The following is a 17,003-nucleotide window of genomic DNA, read 5'->3' as shown; positions in this document are numbered from 1 at the left end:
TCGGCTGCGTGCGCAGGGTTCACTCGTGTCCTGCCCTTGTGCTGTGATCCGGCGCGTGGACAGAGACACACTGCATTTCTCTCCTTCATACACACACACACACACACACACACACACTGAGAGAGAGAGAGAGAGAGAGAGAGAGAGAGAGAGAGAGAGAGAGAGAGAGAAGGAGAGAAAGAGAGAGAGGAGGCGGAAACCTCCATCTGCCCTGCTCGGTGACCGACCCGTCATCCTCGGGCTCGGGGAAGAAACGGATCCTCTCCTCACCGTGAAGGAACCGAGAAGGAACCGAGGAGGAACCGAGGAGGAACCGAGGAGGGGACAAAAGAAGGAGGAAAAAGGAGGGAATATATCATGGAGGAGATCTATAGTCTATATATAGGCTATGCCCCGGACTGCACCACCACCACCTCCACCACCTGCCCTCCTGGTACCGGTAAGTCACGGAGGAGACTCGGGCTCGGGGAGGGGGGGTAGTCTGTCCCGGAGCGGCGGGGACAGGTCCCGGTACCGGTGCTGACTGACCCGTGAAAAGGACTCTGAGGTCCTGTGAGGTCGGGTTACCGTTCAGCCATGTTGCAGGGAGGGAGGGAGGGAGGGAGGAGGAGAGGAGGGGGTAACGGCGGGGCTCTTGACACCTGCCCTCGTTTCCGGTGACTGAAGAAGGAGAAAACTCAATAAAGACTGGTTCACCGGTTACACGGTAAGAACGGGGGCACCGACGTGAGTCGGGGGGGGGGGACTCTTTGAGTCCGTGTGTCGGGGAGTCGGAGCCCCGTTCAGCCATGATGCGGGGGGGGGGGGGGGGGGGGGGGGGGGGGATAACGAGCTAACGGCGGGACTCCGGGGGTTTTGACACCGACAGACACCGAGGGGAAGAAGGGGGGGTGTTGTGGAGGAAACTGCTGCCCGGTCATTTGGCTCCCTGTGGGATGCGGATGCGGCAGCCTGGACCGTGTCGCCTAGAGACGGAGGCAGGAGGCTGAACAGAACGGGGTCGGCGAGGGTAGAGAGGGAACCGAGGCTGCTGGTTACATCACTTTTATGTAATTTAAAGACTTAACATTTTTATTATTAATATTTGAAAAAAAAAAATACATTTTTAATTTTTTTGAATTTAAATAGATTACATTTGTTCCCTTAACTGATTTTTTAAAATTTATTTATTTTTTATTTAAAATATATACATTTGAAATTTTATAGCAATAGTTAATTATATAATTTTGTAGATTGAACTTCAGCATTTTTTGTTATTTTGTTATTGATTTATTTTCAAAATAAAACCCCAGATTATTTTAATCATAGAAGCTGAAATGAAAATTAATAAATAATCCTGATCTGTTTTTATTTTTTCCGTTGAATATTACCCTCAACTAAAGAATATTATGATATTTTTATAGCAGTAGTTAATTATATATTTTTGTAAATTAACTTCATTTAATTTTATTACTTTACAATTTAAATTTCTATAAATAAATAAAAATGATCTGTTTTTTATTTATTCCTAATCATTTTGTCTTTTATTGTAGTTATTATTTTATTATTAATAATTGTTTTTAATAAGGTACAAAAATTAAATATACTTAATTATTTCAGATTCTTACAATGTGAAACTAATTTTTAAAGTTTTTTTTATTCAGTTGGAGTTATATTTTTTCACTCAGTACGTGCAATTTTAATGCAAGATTTTAAAAAATTTAAATAAGTTTTATCACAGGTGTTTTCTGATTTTTATTTATGTAGATGTTACTTAATATCATTTTATAACTTCGTTTTTTTTAAATGTTTAATTTATTGATTTAAAGAAATTTAAAAAACAGATTATTTTAATCTAAGAAGGTTAAAAAAAATAAATAAATATTTGTTTTTTACTTTTTTATTTTTCCATATCATGTAGTCTTTTATTATACCTTATATATCAATATCTCACTGAGATTGGTTTATTGTGTCTTAATTTAAATTATTCATAACATTTTTTATTTATGTTTAATTTATTTTATAAACATTTTTACTACATAAATCAAATATACTAAATTATTTTAAAGCAATACTAAATTATTTTTTTATAAATAAATTAAATACATTGATTTATTTTAAAGCAAAACTAAATGATTTTTAATAAATAAATTAAAAATGCTACATTTTTTCAAAGTAAAATAAAATTATTGTTTAATGCAGAATTATTTTTTTTAAATTAAATTATTTTTATGTGACATCCTGTATTCTGTTTCAAAGCGTCGTTGAGCAGCGTGCGGGACGAGCAGCGTGCAGGACGAGCAGCTGGCGGCAGGTGGAAGAGCGTATTGATGATCATTGATCATAATTGATGATTGTTTGTCGGGGGGAAGGTCAGGCCAGGAGACGACGCAGCAGGGTCCGCTGCCATGGCATTAAAATGATTGATCCCCTTATTATTGGGGTCTTATCCGCTCTGTAATTAATTCATTCACAAATTCATTTTTCTTTTCTTCTCTCCGTCTCTTCCCCCCTCTGTCCCCCTCTTTCTTTGTCTCCTTCTTCTGTCCTCGCTCGCCCTTCGTCCCCTCTGCTCCGTCTCCTCTCTCTCTCTCTCTCTCTTTCAGGTCAATGAGAGGCAGCAACAGCCCGGTCTGAACAGAAAACCCTCCCTCTCCAGTTCCTCCTTCACCTCCATCACCCCTCTTTCTCTCCCTCTCTACCATGTTCTCCTCACTTCCATATGTTAACAAACACACTCGTCTTATTTTAGCATCACTGCCTTCCTCCTCCTCCTCCTCCTCCTCCTCCTCCTCTTCCTTCTCTTGCCCTCCTCTCTTCTGAGTCTCTCCTTTCACACACACACACACACACAGACACACACCGGAAAATGAAGCGTGGGTCGAGTGTGTTGCAGCCTCCCTCTGATGCAGCCAAACGACACACACACCCTGCAAACACACACACGAACACACACTCTGGTGGTGGTGGTGGTGGTGGTGGCGATGCTGGCTCTCTGAGTGTGGCCAACACACACGCTGCAGACACGCACGGCGAGCGCACAGCAGACGCCACAGGTTCGAGTCCCTTCCCGGCGGCCACTTCTCTCTTCAGCCCTGATGTCAGCACCAAGATGGCGTCCGACCTCCTCATTAGGCTGTCAGGTAGTACACACACACACACACACACACACACACACACACACACACACACACACACACACACAACAAATGTTATCTTCAGACTCTTTCCAAACAGAGCCGGTCTAGACAGAGTTGGAGAGAGGGATAGAGGGAAGTGAAGAGAGAGAGAGAGAGATGATAGTGGGGAGACGGATAGTAGTAGTTGTAGCAGCTGGAGTCTGGCACGTCCACAGCAGCAGAGATCCAGAGGAACCTACGAGACAAGGGCGCTCAGGGACTCCAGAAAGGTCTAAGAAAAGAGAGAAGAGAGGGAGACCAGAAGAAAGAAAAAGAGGAGAATAAATGGTGAAGGAAAGACAGAAGGAAAGGACGGGATGAGAAAAGGAGACAAAGGATGAAGAAACATGGAAAGAAAGAAAGAATGGAAGAAAGAAAGGACAGGGAATGAATAACAGACCCAAAAAAGGAATCTACAGCAGAGATCCAGAGGAACCTACGGGACAAGGGAGCTCAGGGACTCCAGAAAGGTCTATGGTTAGTAACTTTAATGGGACAGGAAGAGTTAAAGTGAGAGACAGAGAGAGGAGAGAGAGGGAAAGACAGGATCCCAGTGTGAAGCAAAAGTTGTAAGCCACACGCCTTTCTTTGCACTTTTAAAGGCAGATGGCTCTCCACCATGAGTCCAGCTGTGTTCAAGTTTTCTGCCTGTTTTAATAAAGTTTGTATTTGCTGCTGTTGCTCATCTGAGACCTCACAGTAAATCAACAGATACACTGAATATAAAAAGTGTTACTTCATCACACTTTCCTCACCTGTTGGTAGAAAGCCTTCTGCCCTTAAAGGGGCGGTCACCAATGAGTCTGGTCCTTCTAAAGGTTTCTGCCTGTTTGAAGGAAGTTTTTCCATCCTAGTTTTTCCTGGATGTATCGCTCTCTACATCCAGTAAAATCCAGACTTTCTGCACATATGCTCTTGTAGCTGATCAGACGAGAGGATACTAGTTGTGGTTTTAGATTTGATGCTCATGAGGTTTAAATGCTGCAACAGTTGCATGCTGCATAAAAGCGATAAACCTCCTCTGGTGAGCTGAGTGCAGTTATCAGGCTGTAATATGAACTCTGATGTAATCTGTTTAAGCATGAATCAAATCTCTCCCCCTCAGAGGCCACCCAGAAGGCCCAGGTGCATCCTGGGAGGCGAGTGGAGGTGGAGCTTCAAAGGCGTGAGGCCCTGCCGGAGGCGCGAGGTGGTCAGCAGGACGAGCCGGGCCTCGCTCTCTCGCCGGACGGGCCCGGGGCGAGTCCTGAGCCGCCATCGCTCTCACATACGCCTGACGGCAACGCTGCAACGGACACACTGGCTTCAGACATGCTGAGGAAACTGGCAGGTACAGCTGTGTGTGTGTGTGTGTGTGTGTGTGTGTTTGTGTGCATGCATTCGTGCATGGCATGCTTGCGTGGCGTGCATGCATGGCGTGCGTTACGTGTGTGCGTGGCGTGCGTGCGTGCGTGGCGTGTGCGGCTTGTTTGCGTGCGTGGCGTGCGTGCGTGGCGTGCGTGCGTGCGTGCGATGGTCACTCTTAGTTGTTTCTGTAAGTGAATTATTGAATAAACACAAATTTCTGTCCAATCACAGAGCGCCAAGAAGTTCACATCCACGCTGTGAGGGTCAAAGAAGAAGAAGAGCCAATGGAAGTCGACACGCTTGTCGTCCGTGATCGACCAATCAAAAAAGAGATGACCTCACCTTCCCTGATGGCGAGCCGCCATCACTTCAGCATAAAAACAGAGGACCAGGTCCTCAGTGGTCACAAGAATGGAGAGCAGATGCATCCTGGAGCCACGATGGCCGACCGGTGTCTCCATGGCCTTAAAAGAGAGGACACATTTGATACCAGCTCTAAGACTGCAGCCAGCCTCGTCTCTGGAGCTAGCAAGCTTCAGTTCCGAGTAAAAATGGAGGACCACAGCGTCTCTGGAGCCAAAATGGAAGACCAGCTCCTACCTGGGGCTAAAATGGAGGAACGGCTTCTCCTTAAAGCAAAAAATGCAGAGCGACCTCTCTCTGCCGCCAAAATGAGCAACAGATTTCTTACTGGAGCCAAGATGGTGGACCAGTTTCCTTCAGGGGCCAAGCTGGAGAACCAGCTCCTCTTGGGAAACAAAATGGAGAGTCGGCTCATTCCTGGAGCCAAAATGGCAGACCAGGTTTTCCCAGGAGTGAAGACGGAGGACCAGCTCTTCTTTGGAGTCAAGTCAGAGGACCAGTTCAACTCCGGAGCCAAGATGGCCGACCAGTGCCTCCGAGCCGTGCTGTGGCAGGACATGTCGGTGAACCTGGCGTCCACGCTGCTTCACCAGCTCTCAGGTAACACACACTAAACGATGTTTGACTTTGTTCTTTGGGTGTTGGACTTTGTTGGACCTCAGCTCAATGAAAGATAATGTAGAGTGAGCAGAAGCAGAGGATGTTGCTCCACGTTTCCCTCTCAGGGATGGTCAGGCTGCTCTCACATCTCATTATATCCTCACTCTCAAGAAGACCAGCCTGAGACCACACTAACGATTTTACCACAGTGTCAACAGGCAGAGGGAGAATGTTAAAGACTCCATTCTGTGGATTGTTTTGATATGACGTGTGATCAGGTTGTCTCAAGCGTGAATCCCTGTTGTTATGGGGCTTTGATCAGTCAGAGGCGTTCCAGTCTGTTCTGCTTTGGTCTTTCTGTTCCATTCCATTCCAGTCTACTCAGCTTTTATTTCTTGGGTTTGATTCCATTCCATTCCGTTCTATTCTGCTTTGATCTTTCTGTTCCATTCCGTTCCATTCCAGTCTACTCAGCTTTGATCTTTCTGTTCCATTCCATTCCATTCTATTCTGCTTTGATCTTTCTGTTCCATTCCATTCCATTCTATTCTGCTTTGATCTTTCTGTTCCATTCCATTCTATTCTGCTTTTATGTCTTGGTCTGATTCTATTCCATTCCATTCCACTCAACTTTGATCTTTCTTTTCCATTCCATTCCATTCTGCTTCGATCTTTCTGTTCCACTTTGTTCCATTCCATCCAATTCTATTCTGCTTTGATCTATCTGTTCCATTCCAGTCTACTCAGCTTTTATCATTCTGTTCCATTCCATTTCATTCTATTCTGCTTTGATCTTTCTTTTCCATTCCACTCTAACATTTTTACCACAGTAACAACAGGCAGAGGGCAAATATGACCAACTCCTTCGCCTGGACTGAATTAGTATGACGTGTGTGATCAGGCTGTCCCTGGTGTTGCCTTTTGTTGCAGAGAGTCATTGGGCCTTGTATTCTGTCACTACCAACTACAGGGTAAATTAAACGACCCTAGAAATGCATGCTGGTTCCACTGTGGAATTTAACCTGTAACTTTTCACTGAAAGCGTGGAGACAGACAGACAGACAGGCAGGCAGGCAGGCAGGCAGGCAGGCAGGCAGGCAGGCAGGCAGGCAGGCAGACAGACAGACAGACAGACGTTTGAAGAGTCTTCCGTCCTTTGTGTTCAGAGCATAGACGTCTGAACAGACTGAAGATGTGGAGAACTGTGGAGTGCCTTTCCATTTTTTGGAGATGTTGTTGTTGTTGTTGTTTTGTCCTTGCAAGCTGCCTACAGGTGACGTTACTCTCTTAGAAATAAGAAGGTCAATTCAACGCCGGCAAGGTTGGAGATGCTGAGCTCAGCGTGCAGATAAAGCAGCTAGACTCCTTAAATCTTCTTAACTGTGTATCAGTGATAATAATAAAAACAACACGCGCTGATCTCTGGTCTGTGTCTCTGCAGAGAGGGTCAGTAAATCCAACAGCCGGCTGGTGGAGAGGATGACTCCGCCCCTCAGAAGCAGGTAACTACCCGTCCTCATTGATGTGAACTTTAACCTTTGACCTGTCTCTCGCTCTGACGACTGATTCCCTCTCCCGCTCTCTGTAGTCCTGTTTTAAAGGTGAATGTGGATACTCTTCGCTCCTCCCCCCTCCTCAGCTCACAGGAACCTCCACATGGTAAAAGAAATACACACACACACACACACACACACACACACACACACACACACACACACACATAAACACAGTAGGTGGAGCGCGAGTATCTAAAAAAACTCCATCACAGGGTTTAGATGAGAACCCAGCAGCAGCACAGAGAGAGGACTCAGCTGCTCCGGCTCCGCTTGAGGAGGCGTCGATCTCTGAGAGTCGATCAGCGTCTCCGGGGAGAGTTCCTGTGATCACACACTGAGTCAGAGCCGATCCCCGATCTGCTCTCAGTGTGATGAATAAACACTGATCTGTTCTCAGTGTAATAAACAATAATGAAGAGAGACGCTGACGGAGTCTGAAGGTTCACTGATCCAGTTTAATCGCAGGAAGTGATGTCATGTTAATGTGATTCAGAGCAGCTGGTTTACAGCCAGACGACCACACGTCATCAGGATTTGATCAGCCAGTCGTCATTCTGATTAATAATTAATCACGTATTAATCTCTATACAGACTCCACATGAAGGGGGTCTGTAGTTTTTATTTTATGATGTGTTCTGGTTTCAGTCAGACATCCTTCTGACCATCAGCTCACATGAACCCCTTTTCAACTGAGGCAGTTTCTGGAGCCGGCGCTCAATTGAGAACTGGTTTTTCGTGTTTCGACCAAGCGGCAACCTCCAGTCTCAAACTATGAAGCCCATGCGGAAGTGTTATAAACTGCAATTCATTGAGAATCCACTAGAGGCTGGCTGCAGAAACACAGGAAACCACATAGACGCCCATTCAAAAAAGAGGATCTTTGCAGCATTAATAAACATGTTTACAGCCTGGTTCAAAAAACGGCTTGGCTACAGTAACTAATCTCTCTCTCGGCACACACTGTACGGGGGGGAAGTTTTTTCTAACACGACGGTTCAGAAGATACTAAGATTACGAGTTTTTGCCCAAATAAGGACATGACTGACTTGACTCCCGGTCGGGAACACACAGCTGTTGGCTAAGAGGCTCAAACTCCGCCCCTTTACGTCACACTCTGCCTGGTTGAGTTCTGCATTTCCAATATGGCTGCCGCCGTCGATTTGCTTCAAAACAGTGCTCAGGAACAGATGGGTGACGTCACGGATACTATGTCCATTATTTATACAGTCTATGGTTTGTGAGTGAACCGGCTCCCGGCTGGGAAAACCGGTTCCAGAGCGGCTCCAACTCTTTGCTCGTCTAGAACCGCGAACCACTTACGTCAGGGGCGAGGGGCGGGGTTGTTGTGATCAAAAACACAAACCATACGTGTTTCTGCCATTGTCCTGCAGCGAACAAATAAAACAGACTAATGGATTCCAAGGCGAAGCATTTTTTAAAAGCATATTTACATTTTGGAGGAGGGGCCTGTCAAGCTACGTGCATCGGCCACAGCGGCATGAAAGGGCTACGCAGATCTACGGACTCAATTCAACATAGAAGTAGAGGTGTGAAAAAATATCGATACAGCAATATATATCGCGATACTTTGACCTCCAATATGATATCGATATTTCAACTCTTAATATCGATATTTTTGTAATAATAAAAATTCACATTTTTGCCGAGTTTGAACTAAAATACAACTTCGGTATCTCAAAAACAATGAAGTGGAAAAGTTGTTTTCAATCAAATAGTTTAGACTTAATTTGTCCTTTCAATAGAGAGTAATATTTTGTGACTTACATAAACACCATCTCTATTTTTTCTTAGTATGCTGTGTAGAATATCACAATATTGTTATATCGGGATATATCGTGATACCATCGTATCGTGACCCAAGTATCGTGATGCGTATCGTATCGTGAGGTTCTTGGCAATACTCACCCCAACATAGAAGTATAAACCAGACTGTAGGAGTGATCCCCCCCCCCCCCCCCCCCCCGATCTGCTCAGAAGAATGAAGAGGGTGCACTTATTTCACAGGACAAAGCTTTTTGTTGTCCAAACCCTAATGTGTCCTAAAAGTGTCCAAGGTTTTGATACTGTCGTAAAAATGGTGTTTTCTTTGACTAATTTAAAACTCTTACATGTTTACTTCCTGTAATCCTAACCCTCTGCTGGGGTCAGGACGGTCCTGATGTTGTTTGTATCAAAGTTTTCCCAAATCTAGTTTAACAAAAACAACAACTTGACTGGATGAGCTGTTCTATATATTCAACCCGTTTTTAAAATTTGACCCAGTCAGATCGCTTTAATCTGATCAGATTTGAAGATCTGGGTCAAAAGATGCCAGGGTCAGAGCTTAAAGCAGGAACAGGAGCGGTAGGAGAGAGCAGAGTGGCCGAGGAGACAAGCTGCCGTTGTCCGCCATCGTTGTTGTTGTGAGGGAAAGTTCACGCTAGCACTGCTGGGAAAAGCGGTCGTGTAAATCTGACGTCATGACGTGTCTCCTCCACGGGGTTGAGCGGAAATACAACCCGGTTCACGTTGGTGGAAAAGAGGTAATGGAGAGCAAAAACAGGCAGGACACATCCATCATAATGACAAACCGGGTCTAGATGTAGAATCCTTAAAAGGGGCTCATAGTCTTTATCAGAAGTTGTGTTCTGGTTTCCATCAGTTGTCCCTATAGTTTGACTATCAGCCCACATGGAGAGCAAAACAGGCAGGACACAATCCTTTCGTGTGGTGGCAGTCAGGTTTATTTTCAAAGTCACTTCATTTAATTTTTTATGTCCCCTGTGTTTTTTTTTTACCTGTAAAGATCCAAAACGATCGACCCTAATGGATCATAAAGAACAGTTGAGACAGTATTTCCATTTGGCAGCGTCTCCGGGCTCAGTTTCCTTTAAATGATGCTCTGACATTACTACATAAACACTTGAGTGTAATGTGTGCCGTGTTTAAAAGCAGTCTTATTGTTATCATTATGCCTTTTTAATGATTGTATTTACTGTATTTGTCTGAGTGTTCTGGGTTAATGCTCCTCTGGGTTTAAAACAAAGACTGTGCTGAAGTGAATCGACTCCACATAAACACTCTACAGTCACAGAGAAGTGTATGAATAATAACCTCCAGAGGGACGCGTCGTTAAGAGTTCTCAGCACTCGGAAGTAAAAATATGAAAATGTGGAAGCTGGAGATTCATTTCATGATTTGCTAAACAGAGTGATAATATATCCGTGTTCCTCTTTTTCCCCCCTCACAGAAACCAAAACCAGCTTCAGTAAAGATCAAACCACAGGTTGCTCTTACTTCTACAGGTAACACACACACACACAAGTACACACACACACACACATGTTTGTTTTTCTACAGACATTTATCAGCAAATCTAACATTAATCCTAAAAGTAACAAACTAGCTTTACAGACGTGAATAGACACTGATTTCCTCCCTTACTCAAGGTGTGACATTCAAATAGGTCCCCGCAAAGATAGAAGAACAAACAGACACACGTTTGTTTGATCTACAACACATATGAGGATTCTATCTGACAAACGTGTCTCCCTGATCTCTGCTCTCAATTCGTAATTCTAACGTTGACCATAAACCATCAAACAAGTGATAATAAAGAGGAAGGAACCTCAAAAATGTCCCCATGAGGTGTAAAACTCACAAATGTCCCCACAATGATACAAAAACAAACACTCAGTGTGTCTGCTTGAGTTTTAAGTAATAACTTTTAAGCAATAAGTAAAAAATCAGAGTAAAGAACAAGTATCTCCAATGTTTTACCTAAATAGAGCATCTCTTCTTGTCCTCACATTTGTTTCACAATACTTGTGAGGACCATATCTGACACACACACTCTTGGGCTTCATGCCTAAACCTAATCATAACCGTTTCTACAAAAACTTCAACAAGGACCAACACATTTTCCCCACTTTTCAGGGTGATTTTCAGGTATTACAAGTATCTCCAATTGTGTTTTCTCCTCTTCCTGTCCACACACACACTAACATTTGTTTGACAATACTTGTGAGGACCATAACTGACATACACTCTTGGGCCTCATGCCTAAACCTAACCATATCTACAAAACCTTCAAAAAGGCTGTTAAAGAAGAAAAGACCAACACATGTTCCCCATTTTTTAGGGATGTCCCTTAAAAGGTGTAAAACTTCATGCATGCAACTTACAGTGCTTCACTAAAGAACATAGACAGAAAACAACAGCAACAGATAAAATGATACAAGACTAAAACAAGATAGAGGAATGTGAAATAAAATACTTAAAAATAAAATCAGATAAATACCAGAAAAATAAATAAGATATAAAGCCGATAGAATAAAATAAAATAAATAAAAGTGATGCTAAAACAATGGTAATAATGGTAATAATGCAGTCCAGAGCTAAATGAAAATTACAGAAAAAAACAAATAAAAAAGGTAAGTCTTTACTTTTAAAAACCTACCCACAAAGGTAGAAAAACAAAGACCCTGAATTCCTTCTGCTTGAGTTTAAGTTCCATAAAGCACAAAAACAACAAAGTAAAGTGTAAGGAACTGAAATTTGTAGTACAAAAATAAAAGTCTTTAGATCCTATCCACACACACACACACACGTTTGTTTAACTGCCCTGATAAGGACTCTATACAAAAGCCATTACAAATGTGAGGACATGCAAATCTTCACACCTTCAAAAATATCCTCCTGAGGTGTAAAACTCACATTGGTCCTGACATTGATAGGAAAGCAAACACACACACACACAAACACACACACACACACACGTACAGAAGCACTTATGAGGCCCCAATTCAACAAAGTTGTAAAATCAACAATGGTGCCTTTAAAGGTAGAAATACAAAAACACTCAGGATCCCTTCTTCGTCCGCTGCAGAAAAGTCGTCAAACCTGAGATGTAAACTTGAGTTCAGTATTTCATCAGATGTACTCTTCGTGACCTGCAGGTGTCACGTCTGTGGCTTTGAGACGGACGGGCGAGCCCTGTTCCAGAGTCACATGACCGAACACCGCCAATGGGAGCAGGCCTCCTTCTCGCTGCACTGCTGCGTGTGCGACCACTCGACCAATCAGGAGGCGGAAATGAGGGCTCATGCCAACACGCACATACACGGGAACACGGACGCCAGCGGAGAGATGAGGTGAGCTCATTTTCAAAAAGGTTTGTGCGACTCTTTTCAACTGATTTCAATATTAATTCAAGATGATGTTGTATTACAGTTATTAACCAGGCCTGTATTTGAGGTCTGCTGTTGCTGAAGTAGTTTGGTATAGATCCCGTACTACAGGTATTAACCAGGCCTGTATTTGAGGTCTGCTGTAGCTAAAGTAGTTTGGTATAGATCCCGTACTACAGTTATTAACCAGGCCTGTATTTGAGTTATACTGTAGCTGAAGTAGTATGGTATAGATCCCATACTACAGAAATTAGCCAGGCCTGTATTTGAGGTCTGCTGTAGTTGAAGTAGTTTGGTGTAGATACTATATTACAGTTATTAACCAGGCCTGTATTTGAGGTCTGCTGTTGCTGAAGTAGTTTGGTATAGATCCCGTACTACAGGTATTAACCAGGCCTGTATTTGAGGTCTATTGTAGCTAAAGTAGTTTGGTATAGATCCCGTACTACAGTTATTAACCAGGCCTGTATTTGAGTTATACTGTAGCTGAAGTAGTATGGTATAGATCCCATACTACAGAAATTAGCCAGGCCTGTATTTGAGGTCTGCTGTAGTTGAAGTAGTTTGGTGTAGATACTATATTACAGTTATTAACCAGGCCTGTATTTGAGGTCTGCTATAGCTGAAGTAGTTTGACATAGAGCCCATACTACAGTTATTAACCAGGCCTGTATTTGAGGTCTGCTGTAGCTGAAGTAGTTTGACATAGAGCCCATACTACAGTTATTAACCTGGCCTGTATTTGAGGTCTGTTGTAGCTGAAGAAGTATGGTATAGATCCAGTTGGTCCATACCTCTTAGCAATCAAGGCTGCCGTAGGTCAACTTTAGCTGGTACCAGAATGAGCTACACAGCTGCACAGGAACTACACATTGTTGTCTTTGCTAAACTGAAGGGAGTCCTGGCGTAGGAGGACGGAGAGATTTCCAAAAACAGACATGGACTTTTATTCCGGTGTGACTTGTACTCAGTGTTTTGCGGTGATGACGGGTCTGATGGGTCCACAGGAAGTGATGGTGTAGGTCGGAGTCTGCAGGACGAGGCGGCTGCAGCAGCTCTGAATGTGTGTCGGTGTGTGATGGAGTGAGCGCTTGCTCTCTCACTCTCCTCGCTCTCGACGTTTGAATGTCTGTTATTAACCCGTCCTTCCCCTCCTGACTCCCAGATGCCCCGTCACACCTCCCACCGCCACCCTCGGCATCGCTCCGTCAGTTTCCATGCCAACCCAGCCGGAGAATAGCACCTCGGAGCATCGCTGCCGCATCTGCCAGAGGTCGTTTCCAGGGCAACAGGAGCTGCTGGTTCACTTCCAGGGTCATCGCCAAGGCAACCAGTACCGGTGCGACCGGTGCGGCCACCTGACGCGAACCGCCAACAAGCTGGTGGAGCACGTGCGCGTGCACACGGGCGAGCGACCGTTCACCTGCGAGCTCTGCCCCTACAGCGCCAAGAGACGGGACAGTCTGCGGCTGCACTGCAAGGTCAAACACCCCGCAGACGTGCACACACACGTGCACACACATCGCTCCTACGTGCATGGAGACAATCAGAGAGGAGTGCACAAACACCTGCAGCGGCTGCACACACCGCCGCACATGCACACTGCTGCTCCCTCCTCCTCCTCCTCCTTCTCCTCCTCCTCCTCCTCCTCCTCCTCCTCCTCTCTTCCTGCTCTTCATCCCTTGCTCTCTGACCGCGCAGGCTGGAGGGATCTGTCTCCTCTCCTCCCCATCACCACACTTATCACTCTGAAACCACGTACTCCTTCTTCATCCCCCTCCTCCTCCTCCTCCTCCTCCTCCTCGTCTTCCTCCAACAAACACTCCTTCCTCGGTTACCTTGGTCTGACGACGTCTTTGTAAATGCTTTCTTTTCTTTTGTCCCTTTAACCCCTCCTTCTTTCCTCCTCCCTCCTTTCTTCTCCTTCATCCCTCGTTCCTTCTTCTTCCTTTACCTGATATCCTTGACCTCTTTTGTCTCCCCTCTTTCTCTCCCTGTCCTCTATAGATCATATTCACATGACAGCTGTTGTGCTGACGTCACACTCAGGGTGGATTATTGAGCCGTGAAGTCTGCGTTTAGCATGGGAGGTGTTCCAGTTTCTGTCTGTAGAAAAATGTGTGGTCCAAGTTGTATTGACCAATCACAAGACAGAATTCCATTCAACAAACAAACATTGTAGTTTTCTTCTCCTCTTGAGGACAGACCTGACAAAGACTTTTACTTTCAGCTACAACTAACCTGTAATTACAGATTCTGATTCAGAAACATGTTGAATCTGGATCTCAGGGTCTGGATTTTAGTCTGAGAAGGGTTCTGGTTTCTGTCTGTAGTCTGAGTAGTATCCAACAATCAGGTGTCAGAAGGAAAAACAGTCTGTATGGAGAGCAGCAGCAGGTGTTCTAGAATTCTGACATCAAAGACAGAGTTTCAGAATTCTGTCTTTGATGTCAGAATTCTGTCTTTGATGATGTCAGAATTCTATCTGTGATGTCAGAATTCTGTCTTTGATGATGTCAGAATTCTATCTTTGATGTCAGAATTCTGCCTTTGATGATGTCAGAATTCTGTCTGTGATGTCAGAATTCTGTCTTTGATGACGTCAGAATTCTGTCTTTGATGACGTCAGAATTCTGCCTGTGATGTCAGAAATCTGTCTTTGATGACGCCAGAATTCTGCCTGTGATGTCAGAAATCTGTCTTTGATGTCAGAATTCTGTCTGTGATGATGTCAGAATTCTGTCTTTGATGATGTCAGAATTCTGTCTTTGATGATGTCAGAATTCTGTCTTTGATGTCAGAATTCTGAGAACAAATATAACATTCTGTGAAGAAGGTCAGAACTAAAAAATACATCAGTATCTCTAATCCTCTTTCATAGACCTCCTTTCACAAACAAACATTTTAAAAGTAGTGTTCTTCAGACCCGTTAATTACCAGAACATCAGTTCTTGTTTCAGGTTCATAGCGCTGAAGGAAGCTCCTGTGTAACTTATTATTTACATTGAAACTGAGACTCACCAGAAACTGATGATCAGGTGCTAACAAAACATACAAAGAAGACATTTCTGGAGGGGTAAATTCTGTGGCGCTTCTCATGTTGCTGATAGGACTAAAAAAAGTCCTAGCTAAAAGTTGTTGATCGCTAACCACTGACGTACACAGTTAGCATTAAACTGCTAGCTTAAATAAACCTGGAGTCTGACCTCAGGTTTGTATAAAACTGTTCAATATGAGCCTAAATATCGATGGATATGAGCTTTGTACTGTTGTGTTCTTCATTCTCAGATGGAAATGTTAGCCAGGAAGTGACTGAATGCTAACGTTAGCTAGCTGTGTTCGGACGGTAGCTTATGGGACATCAGGTACGTTTTTTTATCGTGATATGTGGCACAGGAAATTTACATCATCCATCGACTTTAAACAGACGTGAAAACAGCATTAACCTTGACAGCTAAGTGTGACATCACAGGAAAATGGTCGCCATGTGAATGTGGACTATTCCACTCCTCTCATTGTTACCTCATTCCTTTCTTAATTCCTTCTCCTCTCCTTTCCTCTCCTCCTCCCCCTCCCTCTTCTATCCATCCTGTGGACTTTTAAAGTGATGGATGTAAAGCTCTGTAATGTATCAAGGTACTGTCACTCAGCACTACTGTATGTATGAGAATGTCAATCAGCTCCTGTTATGCTAAATGCACTGAAAACTCACAGTTAGGGAACGTTTTGAATTTATTCAACTTTTTGCATCATGCTCGTGATTTTTGCTGCATTCCTGCCTGCTTTTAGCGCCTCATATAACCACTGAACTTTTAGCTATTTAACTGTGTGAAACATATTTATTGCCTGTCTCTCTTGTCCTCAGAAACCCTGAATTCAAAAATCCTCCAGTCACACGTTTTTCACACACGACAGTTCATTTAGAGGCGACTTATTGATCCTTCCGTCTGGAAGCAAAGAGAATCAATCTCACCTTGTTCCTGTTTGTCATGAGTTTCGCCCCGAGTCCTGTTTTTATTCTTATCATGAGTTAAACAAGGTGGACTGCTTTCAAAGGAGCTGTACTTAGCATTGCTTTGAGCTAAATGCTGAACATTTACAGAGCTCAAAACTCCTCAAGTATCAAGACGGGTTCAAATCTTCTTACCTGCCTTCACCCGCACTTTTTCCCACCTACCACCGTCGTAAAAAATGTTTTAAAGTCGGGTAAAATTCAACGCTACTGGTCCAAACCATAGACTGAATATAATAATGGACGTCATCTCGCTCGGCTCGAACTGAGGCACAAAAACTGCTCCCCCCTAGTGGCTGCCTGCAGTATAGGTCAAATCTCCGTCTCCCCCATTCATTTGAATGGGGCTGCGGTCAAACTTTAAAAAATGTACAAGATGGCAGCGTTACAATGGGAAAAGGTGGAGCAACGCTGTCCAATATATATACAGTCTGTGGTCCAAACCTTGAAAGAAGACAAATAAAAACAATCCTAGGTATCATTTTGTCCACAGGGGGCGCCAAACTCAACACAAACAGAAATAATTTAAGAATCTTATCGTAGGTGCTGCATTAGTAACGAATTGGTGCATCACTACCAATTCAAGAGACGTTTGAAAAGCGCATTAAGCATTTTGATAGAATAAAATACATCAAACGTTATCTGAGAACAAAATATTTACTTTATTTCACTGAAAAATAATCAAATTAGTCATAATTAATAATTCAAAACGTGCTCAACGTCTTTGATATGATGAATGTAAAGTTTGAATGTATTATCTTAAAGGTGACATATCATG

General features: G+C 43.7%; 1 protein-coding gene across 2 annotated transcripts; it reads left to right on the top strand.

Annotated features, from left to right (window-relative positions):
• LOC117807854 (zinc finger protein 827-like) lies at positions 1-15,962 on the top strand. Of its 2 annotated transcripts, XM_034677264.1 has the most exons (10): positions 1-439; positions 2,586-3,122; positions 4,264-4,488; positions 4,737-5,468; positions 6,910-6,970; positions 7,057-7,127; positions 10,275-10,329; positions 11,983-12,177; positions 13,379-13,694; positions 15,502-15,962. In XM_034677264.1, the coding sequence occupies exons 2-10, from the start codon at positions 2,849-2,851 to the stop codon at positions 15,523-15,525; spliced, it is 1,953 nt and encodes a 650-aa protein (XP_034533155.1). In that variant the 5' UTR covers positions 1-439; positions 2,586-2,848; the 3' UTR covers positions 15,526-15,962. The 2 variants fall into 2 exon arrangements, with proteins under 2 accessions (XP_034533155.1, XP_034533154.1); XM_034677263.1 differs by having other exon boundaries at positions 13,379-15,962.
• The last annotated feature ends 1,041 nt before the right edge of the window (positions 15,963-17,003 follow it).

The sequence above is a fragment of the Notolabrus celidotus genome, chromosome 23 (genome assembly GCF_009762535.1).
Source record: "Notolabrus celidotus isolate fNotCel1 chromosome 23, fNotCel1.pri, whole genome shotgun sequence".
NCBI classification, from domain to species: Eukaryota; Metazoa; Chordata; class Actinopteri; order Labriformes; family Labridae; genus Notolabrus; species Notolabrus celidotus.
The sequence above is the reverse complement of the archived record's forward strand: the minus strand, read 5'-3'. Positions and strand labels throughout refer to the sequence as shown.